Source organism: Podarcis bocagei (genome assembly GCF_964188305.1).
Source record: "Podarcis bocagei genome assembly, chromosome: 4".
In the NCBI taxonomy this organism is placed as follows: Eukaryota; Metazoa; Chordata; class Lepidosauria; order Squamata; family Lacertidae; genus Podarcis; species Podarcis bocagei.
In genome coordinates, this window is record NC_138128.1 from 84,609,508 (window position 1) to 84,632,741 (window position 23,234).

Genomic DNA, 23,234 nt, shown 5'->3' on the forward strand with positions numbered 1-23,234 from the left:
CACTGTGAGAGGAGTGAGAAGAGACAATGTAAATGGTAGGAAAGTTTTAATGTTTTAATTGAGGAGGGAGAATTGTTTGGTTAGGGGGAAGAAACTTGCAATATACAATTCCATTAACTCCAATGCTTTTCGTCTTGAATTATATCACATCATAGGGAACAGACATCCAGTAGCACAGCCAGGATGTTCTGTGCCCTCCATTAGAAGCAAGAGGGCATAACCTCAAAACACTGGCTTAAAAACAAAAAGGTGATCTCCAGTCTTAGTCATACTCATGGGTAGAACCACTGAAAGGAATGGACTCAAAATATGCCTGACAACAGATATCACCCCAATACTTCGGTGAATTTTACTTCAATGGATGAATGTAAATCTTAGGAGAACTTGGGTTACGTATAAATTATAGCAACACCAACACAGGACAACCGGGTGCAAGGATCTTGCGCATACCTGAGACAGCGAGATTAAAAGCCTCTGGAAGTGTCCAGATGTGTCGTTTCTGATGGCTTCTTCCAAAGTTTTCTTATGCTCTGTGAGAAATACAAAGGAAACTCGTTTTGTAAATGGTCCATGTTTATTTCATTATAAGGATCACTGGGTGGGAAGAAAGAGAAGGGAGGAGAGGAAGAGATAATTCTTATCTATTTTTTTATAACACACCGCAAGGACATCTGCTTGGGGGAGGGAGGATTCACATTCCACTCTTTTATACTCCAGCCAAAATATCAAGGGGGGGAAAAGATGAAAAGGGAAATTTTACACTAAAAGTAGTTTGTGTAAATAGCCCCATTTTGGTTTGACCTACTAGCCAAAGGGAATATTTAAGGCGGCCCACTAGTTCCTCCTCGCAAGATACCTTCCATCACTCAAGCTGGGCTTCCAAAGATACTAACAAATCCTACTTTGAGAAACCATCATCCGTTTCTTCCTTTGAATTTGCCATGGGCAGAAAAGGGGTGATTGGTGCTTTTTCCGTCTCTCACACTGGGACTTTGCAAGATAATTCAGCAGTGCTTTGATGATGTCTCTGCCCCCTTCAAAATGTGTGTGTGGGGGGGAAGATATGTGGGAATGGGAGTAAGCACACCAGGGGCAAACAGATTTATGGAGCACTGTTAGAGGAGCAGGGAGAGGGAGCTCTCGGTTTTATTCCCGGAAAGTAAAACTAGGACATCTAAATCAGGGCAAACTTTGGGTACCGTAAGCTCAGATGGCGGATCAAACACATGATAGGATTCTATACGGCACAGAAAAGGAACCAAGAACTATCAAGAAAACCCTTAAAATTATGTGTTTTAAACAAATGAAACCCTAGATAATGTAGTGTGCTTCAGAAGTTGCTGGCCTATAATTTCCATCGTCCCAAACCACTGACCATGCCAGCTGATGTTAGTCCTTTATGAATTTGCAAGCTGATCCAGCATATGCTTCCTTGGAGATGAAGTCTCAACAACTTTACTGAGGTTTATTCTTAAGCAACTGTGTGCAGGATTGCTGCCTTATGTGTCCACTTAGACGCACGTACCGTTGAACTAAATGGGTCTTAATCTTAGAAAAAGCAGGTACAGACTGCAATCTTTGTGGTGCATCAAGTCTGTACAGCACTTTGCAATCACACAAAATACAGAGGCGGGGAAGGAGAACAAAGAGAGACACACAGCATGTTCAGCTCCAGGAACTGTTACCAATGTACAATTGCACTAAGTGGCTCTTTCTGCACAAACCACTGGATCAAACAACTGCCTGAAAAAGGGTGAACCTTCATGAACTCCAGTTTGCCCTTGTAAATTGTCTTCTCCGTTCTAAATTTGACAGCCCCACCCAACAAACCAACAAAGCTCAAATTTATAAACAAAGCAGCAGCTTATGCACTGAACAGCCTTCGACCTCAATGTCCAAAATGCAATTCCTCCTACAAATGTTTCTGCTCAACTTAAACCCGTCATCTTTAAAGGTATTGGGATGGCCTTCTATCAGAACAGCAGAAGTTGCAGAGTTGAGAGGAAAACTCACCTGCTTTGTATGCCCGACTGATTTCCCGAATGTGCTCATTGCTGCGAGATGCCAAGATTTCTATCAGGCAGGCTTCATCCGTGCCAGCTCCCTAAGACAAGGAAGAGACACTCAAGCTCACCACTAGGCAGAAGCATTTCTCTCCTGGGTTATGCCCACTTTAAGGCTAAGAGAGTGCCAGGCTTATTGGCGTGACTCCTATTTCTAGGCCTCACGTGGACTGAGGGTACTCTTACTAGGTCTGCAATGTTTAATCCATTGCTCAGTTTGATTACTCTATTTTTTGATAGACTTAACTGGTCTACAGATAAAGTATTACTGAATGTACTTTTAAGAATGAGGGTTGACAAAGGCCACCTAAAAAGAGGTGTCCTCTCACATGTGACAGGAGCGCATCACACAAAGGACAAAAGAACTATTATTGCATTTTTTTTCATATGCGCACTTCAGTGGACTGCTGGATGCCAGCACAGGCTAAGCAATGACACAGGTGTAGAGGGCAGGAACTGCAAATATTGCAACAGAGCTCTCAGTTTCTTCAGTTAGATTAAACTGCAACTGCTGTGCAATCCCCTCCTCCAAGAATTATACAAAGGGAGAGTTGCTTTTGATAACGGTATACCGTAGTCCCATCACACTGTACATAGCTCTTGAGACAGAAAGATAAGCAGAAGTCTCTTGATTCAGTAGCATAATAAAAACTGATACTGCAAGGGTTGGGTGGAGGGGGTCACAGGATAGGTATTCACACATGCAAATCCAGAATGGTGGGTTTTGAAGACAGGCTTGAAGCAGGAGAAAGATGATGCGTCAAATAAAGAATTTAGGGAGGCAATAATTATGTAACAACAACAGTAGCTTTCATTTAAACCATACAGACCTTGATGGCTTCTTTTATTTCATAAACATCAAACTGGACAGGAGTCTTCATCATTGCCAAGATTGTCCTCTCGAAGTTGCCGGAAAGCTCAGACTTCAGGTCCTTGATCAAATCCTGGTTTTTTTTAAGTGAAAAAACACCACATGTTTCCCTTGTAAAGTAATATTTAGTGAGTTTTTTAAAGGATGAGAAACAAAAGGTTTATGCCAAAGCTTCCTATTGAAGGCATACTAATGATCTGAATCTCTTTTCTTGCAATGTCAGACTTCAGAAAAGTTCGGTAATATCTGTGAAGTTATTAATATAGCACAATCAGTGTCGACTGCACTTTATTGAGTAACATAAGGAAGGGTAAAGGTAAGATTTCTGCCCAAAGGAGTTTACAAACTAAATTTCTACCAGAGCAGAGGACAAATGTAACAGTGTGAATATTTGCAGCCACACAAATTTTAGGTTTTATTTCAGCTGAATAGGGCAATGAACCATAGTAGCCAGTAATTTAAACCCCGCTCTTATGTCCACGATATGCTGAGAGCAACTTCACAGCATAAGAAATATGGAAAAAGCAAATGAACACATTATAAACAATGTCATAAACTAAAAAGCAGCAACCTAGGAACATAATACTTATTTTATTTATTAAATAATTTGCTCAAAAGGGTCATGGTGCCATTTAAAAATTAAGCTAGCACAAAACTGGCAAAAGTAATTCCTTAGAAGAATGTGTATTGTTATTTTGTTACATATTTTGTGCTTTTACACTTAGTAATCTTAAGATGATGCTGATAATTGTTCATTAGCAAAAATGTAGAACTCTGATGCAAAGGTTTTTAAGAGTGGCTGACCAGTAAAAGTTGATGATATGAAGAGAGTGTGTTTGAGGAATACAAAAGTCATCCTGCTGAAAACTGCAAGATATTACCAAACTTATTTTGTACCTCTCATTCATTGGGGTGTCAAGATATTTAAAGTCTCTTTCATTATTTTGTTGCCAAAATCATTCACCATCATCATTACGATAATGTGACAACCCCTTGTCCTTAAATCTCTTCAATGGCTTCCTGTCCATTCTCAGATCCAGCTGCCTTGTTCCTACATACAACTCCTCCCATGGCCTTGTCCCCTTATCTCTCTGCATTCCTGCCTGTGATGTTTGTCTGCCCAGCTCCACCATCCTTATCCATTTGAAGGCTTCCTTCAAAAGACTCCTTCTCCCTTAACTGTGCTGCAGCCCTAAAATTGCCTCCCAGAACACCTGCACAAATGCCACCCCTCCCTTTAAATCCATCCTCAAACCCTGCCCTTTCCGTTTAACCCTTGGCACAAAATCCTAGCCCTCTGGTGACTTCAGCATGAAGCTAAGCCAAAGAACATACAAACTAGACCGACTGCACATGACTTCCATGTTTAGCTCTGCCTCCACTTTCTTCCTCTGTTGCAATAATCAAAGAATAATTTCATGGTGGAGAACTTACCTTTCCATAAGCTGTTTTGAAGGAGAGCAGAATCTGCTGGCGTTGCTTGTTTGAGCGACTTCCCAGACAATCAATGATTGCCTGCTCGTCGGTTCCTGAAAATATACAGAATCAAGTGTTTAGTGCAGCCTCTTCCACCGCCATAGTACTTTCTGATCAACCCACTTCAGCAGAATCTAACCCAGCATTTAGTAATCGGAAAAGGCCAAATTTTAAAAGGCCAATATTCTCTCCTGCTACCTTATACACTGCATGGCATCACTTGTTCAAATGCATATTTGAATCTGCGGCAGTCATGAGTAACTATGGGATGGCTCAGTTGGTAGAGCACGAGACTCTTAATCTCAGGGTTGTGGGTTTGAGCGCCACACTGGGCAAAAGATTCCGTGCATTGTAGGGAGTTGGATTATTGGAATAGATGATTCTCATAGTCCCTTCCATCTCTAGGATTCTGTGATTCTATATTCTGTTGTACTTTAGGCAGCAAAGCCTCACAGATGAGCTAAGCCTGTATGACATTATGGGGTATTCGCACACATTCCAATTACTTTTTTTAAAAAAAAAGAAATCCAAATATTTAAATTTCTGAGGGAAGGGACAGTTGTGCATTTGGTTTGGACTGAAGAGTCATACACGTTTTGCATAGACTAGGAATGGAGAGGTTTAAGTTGGGAGAAAAAAAGCAGGACAGAATTCAGTGGGAAAGGAAAGAGAAATAATTTGTATAACACTGAAAAATGTTTCACAAAAAGCAAAGAAGCTAAAAGCAACTTTTGAGGTCTTCCAACCTTGAAGAAAAGATCAAATGCTAAAAAGGAATAGAAATCTGGGCGTTGCGATCAGAATGAGCAACTACGGAAAACTTGAGTGCAGCAACAGATGCCCTTCTATCTTTGCACAGTAGGCTCCATTCCAGCCATGCAAAAGTTTGATGTCTATACACAGCCCTCTCTATCCAGGCAGGACCAGATTCCCTCCAGGCACAGAGCAGGACCGGAAAGGGGGGTGGCTTGGGGAGAGTGTTGGGGGGCCCTGCCCTCAAGGGTAGCAAGCAAGCTCCACAAAATCCCTCTTACGTTTTCTAGCTGGAAGAGGTGGTGGACATTAAACTTGTTCCTTCCGGCTTATAAAGGTATATATGAGTGACTGACTTTGCAAAGCAAGGATGGGAAGCCAGATCTGGACGGCTGGCTTTATTGGTTATTCCACAACACACACACACACACACACACACACACACACACACCTTGACCTGCCCCATACCTAAAGTTCAATAGGACATCTGGTGTAGAGCAGGTGGGTTGCAGCCTTGCTGAAACAACCTTAAGTGTAAGAGGAGCCTACTGGATCCAGCCTATCCAGCCCAGCATCCTGTTCTTAGTGGCTGACCAGATGCCTTTGTGAACCCCGCAAGGAGGACTTAACACAAGTGCACACTCACCTCCTGTGTCCAGCAACTGCAAATCAGAAGCACGACTGCTTCCATCAGGGAGAGTAGTCATGAACAGTCTTTCCTCTGTGAGAGGAGGTCGGATAGCCTTCCTCCAATATCTCAAGGGCTGCCACATGGAAGATGTTCCCTCCATCTCTGGAGGGTGGGACCCGAACCAATGGATTCAACTTACAAGGAGGAGAATCTGACTAAACACAAGGAAGAACTTTCTGATCCTGTTCAACAGTGGACTCTCCAGGACTCCTTCAGAAGCTGGTGGACTCTCCATCCTTGGAGGTTTAGAAGAAGAGGTTGGATGGCCATCTGCCATGGATGCTTTAGCTGAGATCCCTGCATTGCAGCGGGTCGGACTAGACGACCCTCTTCCATTTTTACATTTCTATTATTCTATGTGTACTTGGGCATACATCTGTTGGACTCATGGAATTTCTGAATCCCTGGTACAGAGAACAGACCCATGGCCAGTGTCACAGGCTGTGTTCCAAGGGCAGAAGAGGCAACAGTCAGAATCGCTTTCATGTTACCCAGAACACAGACGTAACCTGCAATGTTTTGCAAAGCAGTACCCAAACCATCCCTGAACGTGCAAGAAGCAAAAGGGTGGGACAAAGAGGACATCATTACGTGAAGAAAAAGCACCTAACTTTTGAGTGCAAGCACTACTCACCAAACCCTTTCATGGCTTTCCTCAACACCTCTGCGTCCCTCAGAGGGTCAAAGGATGGTGCATCACGAACTGTGCCTCGGTTTCCAGACTGCATTGTCCAAAGAAGAATGGGGGGGGGGGGAGCTATCAGCCAACGTTTGCTACTTCGCCTGCCTGCCACTTTCCCTTACAACACATCACTACCCGTCCTTCCCCCAGCGCTCAACGTGGCAAACGCATACCCAGAAACCATAGCTGGTGGAAAGTGGTGGGGTAAGGGTCAAGCATCCTTCCCATGCACCACCTGTCAACCACCAATTGAACTCCTTCCCATCACTTTTTAGCATTCGACAGCATCTGGGGCACACAGATGCAACATGTGCCATCAAACACTTAGTTTTTGCACTTTTCCTATTATACACTGGAAGAAAAGGAAGCTCAATAATTTAAGAAGAGGTTCTCTTACCGCTCCGGGAGTAATGGTGGGCACTGTTGGTCCTGGGTAAGATGGCATAGAAGGATTAACAGCTGGGCCAGAAGGGTAACTTGGCATAGGCTGCTGGTGCCCTGGCGGCGGCATTGGCTGCTGCCCAGGATATGGCTGTTGCCCAGGATACGGCTGGGGCTGCTGTCCTGCTCCTGGCATCGGGCCGCCTGGATACCCTGGATAAGATGGCATTCCTGTTGGCGGGTTTCCTCCTGGCGCTGGCGGGTACATTCCATAAGACGGCTGCTGTCCTTGAGGAGGTTGCCCAAAGCCCCCAGGAGCTTGTCCAAAGCCTCCTGGGGGAACCGGGGGGTAGCCACCGGGGACTGGAGGGTACATGCTCTGTGGCACGTTGGCGCCACCAAATGTTCCCGACATGTTGGAAGCCTGAACAATCAAATGCACAAAGTTAGCACGTGTGCCTCAAATAGCACGTAACATTTCTGTAACACTTTGAGGGTTGAGAGCACTCTATGTACATCTTTACAACCGCAATCTAAATAGGCCAGTATTATTACAGCTAAGAAGCCACAAGATAGGAGGTTGCTTAAGACCTCTGGGGTTCACTAGATTTGAGCTTGGGACTTCTTGGCAAGACCGCCCAGCTACTTGTCCACTGTGCTACTCTTGTCTGAAGGAGCGTCTCCACCCCCATCATCCAGGCCGGACACTGAAGTCCAGTGCCGAGGGCCTTCTGGCAGTTCCCTCGCTGTGCGAAGTGAGGTTACAGGGAAGCAGGCAGAGGGCCTTCTCGGTAGTGGCGCCTGCCCTGTGGAACGCCCTCCCAGCAGATGTCAAGGCAATAAACAACTATTTTACTTTTAAAAGACAACGGAAGGCGGCCCTGTTTAGGGAAGTTTTTAATGTATGATGCTGTATTGTTTTTAATATTTGGTTGGAAGCCATCCAGAGTGGCTGGGGATACCCAGCCAGATGGGCATGGTATAAATAAATTATTATTATTATTATTATTATTATTATTATTATTATTATTATTGTCTGTGTGATGCTCCACATCAATCCAAACTATTAAGAGGTCATCATTTTGAACAGGCTAGAAGATCTCCCTAGGTCCCAGAGTCTAGACTACTACTGAGCTTGTGTACTCCCTGCTCCTCCACCAACACAGTGGCAGAGATGAATTTGGAATCTTTCGTTTCTGGTTTTGATTAACCACAGTTTGCCATGTTACCATGGTAACCCAAACTGTGGGTTAACTATGCTTAGTGGAAACAAGGTAACTTCACACCGTAGTTTATGAATCTGTCTTGTTTTCTCTACCTACAGTAAAAACCACAGTTTAGAATTTGAACAACAAGCTGCACTGCAGTTAATCAGAAAAAGCTTATGATAGGGAAGGTAGGTTTGTTTGTACAACACTGAACCATGGCATAGAAATTTTTATTTTATATTTTCTACCTTTATATTTTATGTTCTGCATTTCATCTATGTAAGCGTATCCTAATGTCCAATACTTTGCACCTGCAAAGTATCCATTTCCTCCTCGATAATATGGGGTTTTTATTGGCATATAAACAGGGTTTTACCATTCTGTATCATTTGCCTGCTTGAGATATGGGCGTATGCAAATATCTCATTTGCCATGTTAAACAGAGTTGGGGATGTGGAGCACCCTGTTACACACTGTGCTTCACAGAACTGTAGAATCATAAATTTGGAGGAACCCCGAGGGCCATCTAGGCCAACTCCCTGAAATGCAATAATCTGAACTCATGGTCCCTCATCCAGTTTGAAACCATATCGGACCCTGCTTAGCTTCGCAAATGTGCTAACAGTATTGTTGCCGCAACCGCCAGGAGGAGCTTCAGAGAATACTGTTGCGAACATAATCTGTCTGTTACAGCTTTTACCACTGATGAAATAAAGGACAGATATGGAAAGAAGACAAGGGGAAGAGAAATTGAATGTAACTTTATAACTGCTGTAAACCGCTATGAGGCCCTTCCTTGAAAAGCAGGATCTAAATATATTAAAAGAAGACAAAAATTCAGGCAGCAGAATTTCGCAGCTGGCTTTAGCGGAAACAGGAAGATCTACCAAATTCCAACTGAAATTACTCACCATGCCTGACATATAGTCTGGATTAAACTGGTTGGCATAGCTTCCAACATTTTCTAGCCCAATTGGAGGAGGATTTGCAGGAGGATAGCTGGGAGCCCCCCAGGGGTTGCCACCTGAAATATTAAAAAATAAAAATACACAAGAGCTACAGAACAGTTGTATATCTGTTTGTTAGCATATGGATTTCTATGGCAGAATTTTCACTGTAATGGCCACTGGCAAAAGCAGGCAGGCTTTGATGCAGTTCCATTTTGCTCTGTTCTCCATCCCTGAACCAACAGATGTTGCAACATAAAGCAGCAGCTTCTCTGAAAGCTACTGTAGTAATGCTCCGGCCACTCGCCCCTCCCTCACCTGTCCTTACCATCCAGATGGATCAGGTCTCCAGGAATGGTGGCTGGCAGCATGTACTTTTTTACAGAACAAAGCGCATCAAAAAAGGTAGTTGCTGCCACCACTCCCCTGTGCCAGGGCACCAGAAGACATAACCCAAGGGAGGAGGTTATACTTCCTAGTTACCGGCTGCCCCAACCTACAATTTGTTTCCACAAAAGGCAGGAAGTTTAACAGATGTAGTATGGCTAATTGTTCAGGCTCTGGATTCAGGCTTTCCCTCAGATTGGCACACAAGACAGGAAAAGGTCTCTTTTTAAAATTTATTTTAAAAAACAAAATTAAACATGCTTAAAAAGCAGACACTTCTCTTATATATTTCAAACCAGTAAAACAAAGACATGGTAGAATATAGCTAACTAACATACTTAGTTACATACATAGTTTCAGAGTTCTCAGTAAAATCCACATCTCAAAGACAGCAGGAATCTTCATCACAAAGACACACAGGCAGGACAACTGTTAGCAAGGTGGCAACTAACAGACGGGCGAATTGCGGATTTTTTAGGATCTTTATTTCTAAATCTCACTTGGAAACAGAACTCAGATCCAACCAAAATTCCTGATTATGTTTAAATTCACCAATGGTCAGCTAATTGACTAATAATTTTAACTTGTGACAGCTGAGTTCGTTAGTTCCCAGGACTTTGAATCAAAGAGTTCCTCCCTTCTTCAGATACTCAGCAGATGCACATTCCCAGAGTGATTAGGGTTGATAACAATGCTGTTTGGGTGTGAATGAGTTAGGTACCAGGTGTCAGAAGGCCACTAATCAACCTGGAGAAGTTTCTTCCCGAGATAAGCAACTTCACACATTTGGAGACTGTTAGCCTGCAGTGTTAAAGCAACAAAACCCATTTCCCATAAATCTTATGGCTTTTGACTTCCCACAATACTTTGCTTCTCACTTGACCAAAGTTTGGATCTATTGAAATTCCCCAACTTCACTACAGCTACGCTAAAACCATGTGTGCATTTCAAAGGCTAATAAACGGCCGTCAAATAGATAATCATCTGTTTGCAAAACATGCAGCGTATAAATAACAGACACTAGAGCAAAATACATGGCAAGAGGAACGGTCTCTTCCTTCCTTCTAACAATGTAAGAGAGAACAGGTGATAACAGCAGGGAATGTAAACTATATCTTCATAGGAAGCTATATGCAGCTGCTGCATACAAGAGTCAGACCAGTAGTTTATCAGTCACAATTCTGTCTACTCTGACTGGCAACAGTTCTCCCAGGCCTCTTGAGCTCTACAAATCGGAGATCCCTTCAACTGAATATGCTGGTGACTGAATCCAAGGTTATTTGCACTACTCCTCTGGTTTGCACCCTTCTGTTATCCAATTCCCGCCAGGTTACTATGATTCTTAAATGAAATACAGTAAGCTTACCTGGAGCAGCAGGTGGATAACCACCGGCAGGAGGGTACCCGGGATAACTCATTCTGCAGGACTGCAAAAAGAAGAACAATGATTTAATACACTGCAAAGTGTTAATTACACATTTTATTTATATCAGTTGGTAGAGCATGAGGCTCTTAATCTTAGGTTCACAGGTTCAAGCCCCACACTGGGCAAAATGTTCCTGTATTGAAGAGAGTTGGACTAGATGACTCCCATGGTCTCTTCCAACTCTACAATTCTATATTCTGAATGCCAGTCGCTGGAAAGAAGGCAGTGGTGCTGAGATCCTGCTTGCGGCTTCCAAAAAGGCACTTTGAGAACAGGATGCTGGCCTATATGAGCCACTGGCCTGATCCTGCAGGCTCTCCGTACATTCTTACATACGCAACACATAGCAGCTTAAAACTAAAGCAGATGGGATTGTTTTGAACTTTTGGGATTTCACCATCAAATTTAGCTTCGTTTTGCCTTTCTTCCACGAAGCTCTGCCCATCCTCACCCATTATCCTCAAAATCATTCTTTGTGGTAGGTTACACTGAGAGATGGCAAGTGGCTCAAAGTAGGATCTGTGGACAAATGAAGGGTCTTTTTGTCAAATCCTAGCCACTACGCAACTATTTCTCATTACATCATGTTGTGCATTTTTATACTTTTGATGCCACTATCACTGAGATGAATTGTAACCTCATGATCCTGGCAATCTCAGGAGATCCTGCCATCCAAAACTGTATGAGATCTAGATTTAGGAAACCGCAAAGCACTGTAGCTACGGGACTTTTTCATATGATTGCAATCACAGGTAAAATAAGGACACTTTAGTGGTTTTTCATCCTCAGGCTGGAAACTGGTGCACCTTTTTAATGACACAGCTGCAGATGTGTACTTATTAATCTCAGAATCAGAGAACTGTAGAATTGGAAGGGACACCAAAGGTCATGTGGTCTAACCCCCTGCAATGCATGTTCAGACAGTGAACATCATGCACCATGTTCACAAAGTGGGGAACCAGCAGTCAATCAAACGCAAGTGATATGCTGCATGTGTATGCTGCAAGCACATTTTTTCCTTATCTTCACATATAAAACACTTTAAATATGCATGTTGCAGATTAAATTTCTAAAGCAGGTCCTGCTTTGTCTTCAGCTTCCCTGCCCTCCGTCCCCCCTCTTAAATAATACTCCCAGGGTGGTTCCCCCAGAATCAGGCGGTTAGACAAGCTCTCCTGTGCACAAGCAGTTCTTTCTCCCTAGTAAAAACATAAAGCCACTTCCTTTATTTTAAGCTACATTTATAACTTCTACTTTTCAAAGTAAAGGTTTTCAAATGAGAGCTAACAAGAACTCAAACACATTACTTTGGTGTGAAACATAGCTAACTGAAAACACATCAATGGAACCTAGTATTACTTTTTAGTAACAACCAGGAAAAAGAGGGGAGCCTTCTCCAGATGTGGCACACAAACATCTGCCCCATTATGAACAAATCCAGGAGAGCAAGTTTTTGATGTTATACTTAGATCCCTCTGCCTCTAGAACTGTAAAGTTCTTTTAAAAAAATACAGCCATAATAGGCTCATTCATTCCTACCAGCCACACCAAATGCCAGCAAGTAAAGAGGGAACAAAGGGCACAAGCGAAGAACTGTGCTGGGAGGCAACACAAGTCGGCAGGCAGAGAAGCTTGTTGATTTAGCTGCCTCCCCAAGGTTGGAATTCATTTCGTCTGTATGAAGCCAAAGTGTGTTGCTATGCCAACTTTCCCACCCTGTGTTACCTGCAGGAACTATGGTGATACTGTGGGACCACATTCCAGTTAGAACTGTGCTAACCAGAAGCTGCACATGGATAATCTCAGAGGCGTTATGAACTAGTGAAACTGGTAAAACACTTATGTTATTCCTATTTTACACACAGATGGAAGATGAAAGGGATTTAGGGGGAAATGGCAGTGTTGAGGAGGTGCACCACATGGTCTTTTCCAAGGTTTGAAATTCCTTTAGAATTGCTTTTTTTTTTTTTGCACAATTAACTGGGAATGGAATTAAAATGGCTGTTTCACACAGCACTTTCTGAAACTATGATATCCAGCAATGCCGCTGCCCATGACGAGAATAGTTTTACATAGGTGTTACAGAACTAAGGGCTCATTCACACTTCGGCTGCTTGCCCCCAGGGATATCTTTACTGCTAAATCAGAGCCAACACCAATTTTCTCCAGATTGATGTTTGCTCCAATTCACTGCTGAAGAGTGGGGGGTTTCTTGGGGGGGGGGGGACGACTGTGGGGCAAAGGCAAAACTGCTTGGACTCATGCCCAGGAAGCACAAGACAAGCCTGAATAGCTCAGTTGGCTGATAATGTGAAGATTGCAGGTTTGATCCCCACGTGGGACAGCTGCATATTCCTGCATTGCAGGGGGTGGAACTAGATGATCCTCAGGGTCCCTTCTAGCTCTAGCATTCTATGATTCTATAAGCGGAAAACATCTCGTACCCTCTCATCTGAACTGCATGGTTTTATTTAACCAAGGTGCACTGTTACAAATGCACTGGCACCAACCATGGTTAATACTGAAAAGGATTGCCCTAAGCCAGGGGTCAGCAAACTTTTTCAGCCATGGGCCGGTCCACTGTCCCTCAGACCTTGTGGGGGACTGGACTATATTTTTTGGGGGGGGAATGAACGAATTCCTATGCCCCACAAATAACCCAGAGATGCATTTTAAATAAAAGCACACATTCTACTCATGTAAAAACACCAGGCAGGCCACACAAATAACCCAGAGATGCGTTTTAAATAAAAGGAGACAATCTACTTATGTAAAAACATGCTGATTCCCAGACCGTCTGCAGGGTGGATTTAGAAGGCAATTAAGCTGGATCTGGCCCCCGGGCCTTAGTTTGCCTACCCATGCCCTAATCTCTTATAGCACATGGAACGCAGCACAGACCAAAAGGGAAAAAAATAGAGTTAACATGCCTCCTCCCTCCTCCTCCAGCGTAATTCAACAGATCACAGATTCAATAACATCAGTCCAGAATCCATTGTGACTGACCAGTCAAGCCAAATGTAGCCCACTAGCAACCTATTAAGGCCTGCCAGGTACTAAACACCCCCCTCCCCATTTTTGCAGTTCTAGGAAGGTAGGAAAACCATGAGGCTTCACTGAGTCCTCACTGGGCTGCCATTCAGAGCCAGCAGGTTGAATTTGATTTGGTGGGGGACAAAGCCACACAGCTCTATGTAAACCGACCACCAGATAATTTGCAGCCTACTAACAGGGTGGGATGAAACATTGGGAACAAAAGCAAGAGGAAAATAGCCAGTTCTCAACAACAGGATGTTGTACTGGAATTTTTAAGCCTCATGCAGTTTCCAAGGGAAGTTTCCACCTATAGCAAGTTAGAGGGAGTTAAGAGAAATGGGGAGCTGAACCACTCAATTTTCCTCTTCCATCACCAGTTTCCCCAAGACTGAACGAAACAGAGGAGTGAGGCGCTGCAACACAAACTGAGGATGCTAGATACAACGTATTACTACTACCGGCCAGCACAACTCGAGGCACAATTAGGCTCAACACACCCTACTGACTGACCAAGTGGCTCAACAAACCACCTGTTCTTGCTGCCAGAGCAGAACTTTAAAAAGAGGAGAGCAGTGCAGCCTCTGGCAGGTCATGATGCACGGACGGTGGGCTGCGTGAGGCTTGGCTAGTCAGTAGTTGCGCAGACCTGTAATTAACGGTCGGATTCCCACCATTAAAACACCAGGAACTGAAATTGCTTTGGTTTTGCTTCTAGATTTCTCAAGTTTCCTACTTAACAATCTGAAAGCTCCTTAGGGAGAAATGCCTTAGGGTGACAGACTCATTCTGCTGTATCTTAGATTCCATGGCCTTTCAACGCCCCCCCCCCCAAACGACATCCTGCATCTGAAAGAGCGACTCACTTGATCAGGTGAGCTCTAGCCTACTAAAACTTACACCACAATAACTGTTGCCTTTAAAGCTCTTAGTTGTGATTTTGCTCCTCAGAAAGTTGTGAGTTCGATTCTTGCATCGCAGGACTTTGGTGGGACTAGATGACCCTTGGGGGTCCCCTCCAACTCTTCCAAGTCTATGAGCACAGTTTAAAACCAAAGTGCTTATACTGTGACATTCTAAAAACCATTTGGAGGTTCTTCCCATCTTAATTCGCTTTGATTTTTAAAGTTATAATAAACTGTTGCAAGGGGGGAAATGACTTAGAACAGGCATAGGCAAACTCCAGCCCTCCAGATGTTTGGGACTACAATTTCCATCATCCCTGACCACTGGTCCTGTTAGCTAGGAATGATGGGAATTGTAGTCCGAAACATCTGGAGGGCTGGAGTTTGCCTATGCCTGACTTAGATTAAACTAACTAACTAAAAGTGGAGAATGGAAATGAAGGAATGAATGGCAGTTGTTCATTCAATCAGGTGCATAAATAGCCACTTGCCAGTAACAAGTAAGAACTGGTTCCAGGAGACAAGCCAAGGAAATATGCACAGCACACACAGCCCATCTAGGCATAAGTGCTGACAGACTAGTTGCTAGCAGCAGTTGTGGGCTCATCAGCAAAGCTATCCGTAAATGCAAACCAGGGAACCTGACACCTTGAAACTGTGGCTTTTAATTTTTTTTTTAAAAAAAAGCCCTGGCTCTCAGTTTGTAGAGATGAACACTTGCTTCTACACTTGGACCTTTGAGTGCAGCTGGGGCACTGCTCCTACCCAATTTTCTGGTACCACCAAGTGTTTAGAGTGTCGCTATAATCCCCGTAATATTTGCACAATGCCCTTCCCTATGGGAAAGGCAGAAGCAACTCCTCAGAAGCAATTCCTTTCTTGCTTCCTTTTTTCAGCCCCTTTTAAAACCAGGCACTTCCTCCTTCCTTATTTGATGTATTTTTTAATGACTCAGACTTCGCTCTGTGGCGAGAGCCCTACAATTCGCAAGTTCTTGGTTATCTCCCAGTTGCCATCAACCCTGCAGCAGAGCTGTTCTTATCTGCAGCCTGAGTAAATCCTACAAATGGCTTGCTACGTGTTCACCCCCACTGTTATTACTGCAACGGCGCAACAAGAACAATACGGGGAACACCGTGGAGATCCCTGGGATGCGATGGAATCCTGTGTTGCCTGGATTCCCCATTCAAACTGAGGTTGCGAACAAAGTCCATTCCATAGTCTATTCCGGCTGTCGTAAAAGAGGCAAACATGTTGCGCAACTGCACCCTGTCACCTGCCTCAACTGCAAGTACGCTCCCACCAGGTGCAGGATGCAATAAGCAGTGTTAGAAACTCAGATATATGAGCTAATCGCCAAATGGCACCTTAAACCCAGCTTACGGTCGCCACGACGGAATGTGTAGGTGCCTTCTCCCCCCGAGTGTCGGACTAGGGTTAGGGAGTTCAGGGTTCAAATCCCCATTCAGTTATGAAGCTCACTGGGTGACCTTTGCCCAGTCATAGCCTCTTAACTTAGCTCGCAGGGTAACTGTAGGGATTAACTGAGGGGGGGGGGCGAACCATGTACCCCTTGGAGAAAAAGGTGGGATAAAAATGCTATAAGTTTAGGAGATAGATGGCTGTTATCAATCCTGCCAGCACACCAAAACAGAAACACTTGAGCACTACAACAATCTTGAGAGTTAGATCCACCAATACGCCGAAACTGACTAGCATCCTCTTTCCTCCTCATGCAAATCCCACAGCCTTCCATGTACAGGCTCAAGTGAAATTCTGAATGACAAAGCAGGAGGTTACATCATGTTGTTTCCTGGTTTGCAAGCAGGCACAGGCTGTGGAGCTCCCCCCCCCCTCTCTCTCTCTCTCTGGTACCATACCTCCATTGGGTAATATGTTATCAAAGTATCTTAAACAAACAGCCCCAAACTCACCAAAGGGCCCCCGGAACCAACTCCGGAAAACAGTATCAGATGGGACTCTGGTGGTATTTTGCAATCCCAGCTAGCAGCCTTACACCAGCAGCAGCAGAATTTGGAAAGAGTAAACAACTTGCATTACAAAGGTATTACAAAGGCAAACAAAATCAATTTGCAAAGAATATTGGGTGGGGGGGGCAGTAACTCAACATCCTCTGAAAGCAAAGAGAGAAGAGGGGAATGTTTGTTACGATAACTTGCAGATGGAATGTGCTTTTCCTGCCTTACAATTCTGTAAAAATATATATATGCTGCCCACTTAATTGGAACTTCTTTTAGTCAATCACTGGTGTGCTTTTAAGCTAACCTGGTAACTGATTAGATTTTGCAATACATGAAACAAACCTGAAAAATAGATAGTGGTTTTCCTAGAGAAATTTACTCTCAGCACCTACTGCCATTATTTTAAAGCAATCCCTAGAGCATGTGTTCTGCTTGCTCCCTTAAAAATATAAATGCTGATGACACAATATTGACAAAGGGCAAGTACAAATACACAGAGCAGAAGGACAAGCTACCCAAATATAGGAAGAACTATTAGAACATGTTGCATTTGGCGTGGTCTGTTCATACACACTCTACAGCTTTCCTCCTTTTCCACGTAGTTTCAAACAAGACAAACCCCTGCAACCAGCCAGCCAACTCTGCATTCAGCTGTCAACTGAGAAATATTCAGGCCCACCCAAAGGGGAAAATTATATTTAGGAGTTGCAGAGCCAGGCAAGCAACTTTGGATAGGAGCCACCCACATTGCCAGCTGAACAAGGAAGAAACCCAACATGTGGGGTCACCCTGTCAAAAGCCATCCATAGCACAGTCTAATGTAATATTTTGACATTGCAGCTGTAAATGTGGGCCTAGGTCACAAAAGTGAAGTTTGAATTGAAAGAACTCCACCAAGTTCAGTGGCATGCGACATAAAACTGAAGTGCCTTTGCTTAGTTTCTGAATGAAGTTGAACCTGCCTCTTTCATGTTCTCCATTTGAAAACAGTGGGTTTTTCCAGGCAGCCAGCAAATTTTCTAATCCATCACACCACAAATTTTCTAATCCATCATATCCTGTTCTTGAGCTACAAATGTTAGCGCCTAACAATGATGCACATGAAGATGGCCACACATTAAAAGCAGAGCTATTTTTCTAGGGAAAAAGAGGTGCTGGAACTCAACATGAACGCCTCTTGTTCTCTTATCATGGCAATGGTGCCCACCTGAAAGGTGCCACAACTGAGTTCTGAAGAGTCCCGGCTGAAAAAAGCCCTGCCTATAAGCTTGAGAAAGATCCAACTGTATCACACAGAAACCTTAAAAGTCACATGAGACGCCTTTGTAACATATTATATATTAGTTTGTGAACTCCTGACTAATCTAAGGAAGCACTGTCTCCTGCAGCCTCGAACTCTGCTTTATGACATGCCTGTTATGAGTGATAAGGCAGCAATTCTTTTTATCAGCATTTCCTTTGGGTGCATTTGACCTTTCCAAGATGCAACTATTTAAACAGACCCAATCCAGCTAACACAGAGAGGTTTTCACATGTGAGACACTCGCACTGTTCCTGCAAGTTGCTGTCAATCATGGACAAAAGAAAACGGGCGAAACATCTGTAAATGAACACTCCGATTTATGTGGCTTTTACAAACTGACTGAATCAAGAAATGGTTTGGAGCTCTACATGTATTGTTTCAATGGTTTAAGAACTCTTTATCAGATTGAAACCGCATAGCTATCACCAGAAAGTTGTTGCTTGATTGCAAATGATATTCTGAAGTGTTGCCCCTGAATTACTAATCTAGAAGTTGCAGGGCAGTTTTTTAAATTAAAGTGTTGCACATTTTAGCATTTCACTGGAATAGAGCACCACCTTCTGCAATTCTACTCTTAATTCACAGGAAACCCAGATGAAACCTTGTCTGATCAGATACTTCTCAGACTTCTCAATGTCCTGGGGCATTTGGAAGTTTTAATCCATTTCTATCTCATCAATTCATTTTCCTGCACTGAAAGATTAGAGATGTGGACAAAAATATCACCAAGGGAGCCACATCCCTACAGCCATTCCACATGCTGAGACACTGTATATATAACCAAACCCAACGTGTGCCATAATTTGGCTGAAGTACTTTGATCAATTGAAGAGAGAAAGGAGACTTGCATGCTGTGAGGAACTGAAATGTTCTGAGGCATCTTAAATATCCAAAGGGAAAATAGTCTTTTGAAACTCTGGGGGAAACCCAAGGAGTCTTCCTCAAAGTAAAACTTCCTCATAACTACAGAAGAATGCTATGGGCCTCACTAATAAGTATTAGCGCACCAAAATATATTCAACTATATAAACAGTAGCAAAGAATTACCCGGAACCATTTGCCACTGCATATTCCTATTGGATTTAATAGTGACCAGTGTACCAAGGGCAAGATGATCATCCCCCAAATGCTTTTAAAATTATACCCTTCCCAATGAAATATCTAAAGTTTACAAGGTAGTAGACCCTCCCACAGTATTCAAGAGCAAGGCAGATTATATTATGCTCGCTGTTCTTTTGAAAGTTTTCTGGGCTCCTGTTGCCACACTCCATCATAAGACTATTGTTAGATCCAGATGTGGGTGACTTGAACACCAGCCAATAAAATAAAATAAAATCCTGTTCCTCATCCCATTGCCTTGCATTATTTTGTACCATCTAGTCATCTAGTGGTGCTTAGCTCAAAAGCTTGCATAATAATGAATGATGTGACTTAACTGGTTGTTTTAATGAAGGTACTGGCCCAATATGAATTTTTTCCTTTGAGTCAACATAACTACTTTTACCCGTTTTTAAAAAGTATTGTAACAGTTAACATGCTGTTGTTGTTTTTAAAGGCACCAGATTAATTTTTCATTACTTTAGCAGTTTCATTTAATCTTTTAAAATAAATAATAAAAGAGAATACTTCTCCCCAAAAGGAAAGTAGGTCATGAGTGGGATTTATAAATTTACATCAGAAAACAATTAAAGGGTGAATCACTGGACTCTGGCAAATACACGGCTGAATGGACTTCTTTAAATTGGACATCTGAGGCATATTTATATACCCCAAAGAAGCACAAAGTTTCTCAATTTATATGTGAGAACTCGCTTGCTGAAGGATAAATAAGGTCTTTCCCTCAAAGCCTGCAGTGTAAATAGAGGCCTACAGTTTTTACAACCATGGGGTTTTGGGTTTGTTTTTTTTACCTAGCAGCATTAATAAAGCCACTGTTTCTATACTGCAGAGTTCCCCTGTTTAGTTTTCGTACAGATGATTGTAGGATTTCATGCCATGTCCACCAATATAAATATACATTTGGGTCAGGGGGTGGAGTGGTGCTCCATGGAACCAGTAGGGCAGAAGCCAAGGGAGACAAGAAGTGGATAGAGCTAGAGTCAGCCCTGGATCTGATGAAAGTACAACAGCAGGCAGGTGAAGGCTGGCTGAGGGTGGTGCAATGGACTAGCCTCCACTGGGGCAGGATGAGACTTTTTCAATATGTAGGATGCAGAACTTAAGAAATTAGTTACCAGAAGATGTTGTGATGGCTACCACCTTACACAGCTAAAGGGGCTTAACCTGCTGGATCAGCTCAATGCCCATCTAGCAGTGGCATAGCATGGGTAGCCAGTGTCCGGGGCTGTGCAGAGGGGCAGGGGTGGGTGGGAGGGAAATGGACGGAGGACGTATGTGCATTCAACTGCCTAACAGCGTCCCTGTCACCCAGAAGATTGCTGCCACAGAGATAAGAGTCATTCCGTTGTCTGGAGAGCTCACTTCCTGCTTCGTATGGAGAAGCCGTTTTCAACGGAGCCCAGCAACAGAAGCATGCAGCAGTATAGAGGAAGTACCAGGTGCTGAAATTTTGCACCTGGGGCAACCACCCCTGCTCCTTGTTCATGGCCATCACTGCCTTCTGTGAGAGCAAAGCCTGCATTTTAACGTAGGCAAAGTCACAGAGGATAAGGGTGTCAATGGCAACTAGTCATGGTGGCTCCCTATATATGATGCAGTGCAGACTGCTCCGAGCCCCAGCCATGCTAGTTTCAAGGATATTCCATACCACTCCCAGCTTCCCACCCATTTTCCTTTTCCTCCCTATCAGTCAGCATTATGCGGTCAATGAGAATTAATCTGTTTCAAGTTCCCACCCACCTCCATTTTTTTGCTCAAGGCTTTTAAAGTACTACTGTAAATACTGGTGTTCCCAGTGCTATTCTTATAGAAAAAGAGGTGCTGGAAACTCACCATGAACGCCTCCCTCGTTCTCTAAGAATGGCAACAGCGCCCACCTGAGAGGTGTCAGCACTGAGTTCCGGTGATTTCCAGCTAAAAAAAGCCCAGGGAGGAGGGGTTTCTTAATTCTGCTGCCTTCCCCTTTTCATTTCCATCTACATAAGGACTGACACTCAGGGAACTAAGCTTACTATTTAAGATATAGAATATACTATGATACAGCTAAAAATGCAAGCTTCTATTACTACTTTCCTTTTAAAACCACACTGGTACCTTAAGGCTAATCTTTTTGTAGGCAAATGCTATATTTAGAGTAGCAGCTCTCTCTCAACTTGGTTTCGAAAGATTGGAATTGCACATGATCATGCATACCATGCTGCCAGATCACATTAATTTACTTCCTTAGATTGCCACTGGGTTCAAATCAAGCAAACTATAAGCACAAGCAAAGTCTCAGTCACCAAATCATAGTTTGGCCATTATGTACTAACCAATCCAGAGTGCCCCTCTAATGCTTTCCAGAATTTTCTCTATAGAGGAAGGTTCCTCAGTAGATGGATCCATCCAAAAAGGTTTCCAGAAGGTATGAAATTTGAAAACCATTAATTTAACTGTATCCCTGGAATGGCAAATCTATGTTTTCAGGGTCTGAACTATAGTAACTTGGGAGCCAGAGTATATTTTGCTATACAAACTGACCTTTCTTCACAGATGGCAAGGAAGTTGGTGCCATCTTAAGGGCTTCAAAACTCTACAGAATTAGATTTACAATCCGGATTTAACCTAAAGCGTTGGATTCGCTTTTTGGGGAACCATTTTCTTACAAGCCAAAAGCACAGGCAAACTTTCTGCCACATCTTGATTTTGTCAGAGCTTCCAGGGACAATTATTTCAAAAGCTTGTTCCAGCCAAAGGATCACCAGTTGGCCAACTACACTGATCTTCAACACCTGAAGTCTTTCCCCATTACTTTAACAAACCTCTTCCATACCTCCCTCGTCCTCCTCCAAATCCCATCCATTGTATTTACATCCTTCTTGAACTGGGGTGGTAAGAAAGTTCATGAGAAGAGCTCCCATCAGCAGTGGAGTTCCTGGCCAGTTCCTGCAGCGCTTGTCCCATTTTAAGAAGCTGCATTGTGCTGGCTGGGCTTGATGGGAGATGTGATCCCATAAAAATGCAGGGCACCCAGTTGGGGAAGGTTGCCACACACTGTGCTGGGCTGTTATGGTTTCCATGACAGCCAGCAGTGATGTCACAAGTCAATTATTCTAGAAGGAAAGCAGAAACTGCTACTGAGCACTTAAAGCTGTAATGCACAAAGAAACATGTGGGAGTTAATGAGGAAGAAAGGGCAATGAAACAAAGCAGCCCTCGGTTAATGAAGTTTTCTTCCCACATCCTTCTTCCTGAAGTTTGGAGGCCTACAACAATAAAACCTATCCAGTGCGCTTGAATTCACAATCAAAAAATTCCCTGCCTGATCATTGATTTGATGCACAGAATTTAATGCATTTACCCTAGGTGCAACTCGAGAGGTTTTCTTGGACAGGTCCCACTGAAATGAAGAGGACTTGCATGAGCACAGTCATTTCAATGGGTTGTTTGCAGTTCAACCTTCTGCTAGACTGGAGCCAGTGTTTATTAATTTGAGTGTATGTGGATTTTGGGTCCATAAAAATCCCCAAACAACCTTGGGCTGCTGCTTCTCTCTCACAACCACCCTATGAGGCAAGATAGGCTCAGGATAATACGGGGTAGCTAGCAACCACCACTGCATGAAACCCTCCCCTACAAAAAAATTCATTCTCTGGCCTGTTTTACTAGAGCAGAGTTATGTTTCTGCATATATTTTTATATGAAACGTAGTGGTCATAATTAATACAACCTATTGGCTATTCAATACTACAAAATGTACATTCCTATTTTTAGTTTGGCCTCGTTACCACCCTGTTCTGCATTTGCATTCCCCTGCCCAGCAGCTGAGGGATGGAAGCCAAGAGATTGGAATTTGTCCGAAACTGAGTAACGAACTGACTTAAAGCTCCAAGGCCCAAACTGAGGCCACACCGATTCCTTTTTCCAGACGTCCACATGCTGAAACCAAGGTCTAAACCGGACATGAAGGGGCCAGACGCACTTCCTGGCCTCTCTGCCCAATTCACGCATAACACCCGGGTGGTGAA

The 23,234-nt window shown here is 43.4% G+C and overlaps 1 protein-coding gene across 2 annotated transcripts in view; it reads right to left on the reverse strand.

Moving 5' to 3' along the window:
• Positions 1-23,234, reverse strand: part of ANXA11 (annexin A11) — a 34,554-nt gene that overhangs the window by 7,724 nt on the left and 3,596 nt on the right. The window contains exons 1-10 of one of the 2 annotated variants that reach the window (XM_081191327.1): positions 22,190-22,236; positions 22,040-22,141; positions 10,826-10,886; positions 9,037-9,149; positions 6,934-7,341; positions 6,489-6,576; positions 4,369-4,463; positions 2,894-3,007; positions 2,014-2,104; positions 451-530 (exon numbers count right to left, since the gene is read on the reverse strand). In XM_081191327.1, the coding sequence (XP_081047453.1) occupies positions 451-530; positions 2,014-2,104; positions 2,894-3,007; positions 4,369-4,463; positions 6,489-6,576; positions 6,934-7,341; positions 9,037-9,149; positions 10,826-10,886; positions 22,040-22,069 (1,080 nt within the window). In that variant the 5' untranslated portion in view covers positions 22,070-22,141; positions 22,190-22,236. Of the gene's footprint in view, positions 1-450; positions 531-2,013; positions 2,105-2,893; positions 3,008-4,368; positions 4,464-6,488; positions 6,577-6,933; positions 7,342-9,036; positions 9,150-10,825; positions 10,887-22,039; positions 22,142-22,189; positions 22,237-23,234 lie in introns of those variants that run through there. The other variant, XM_081191328.1, reaches the window with a different exon arrangement.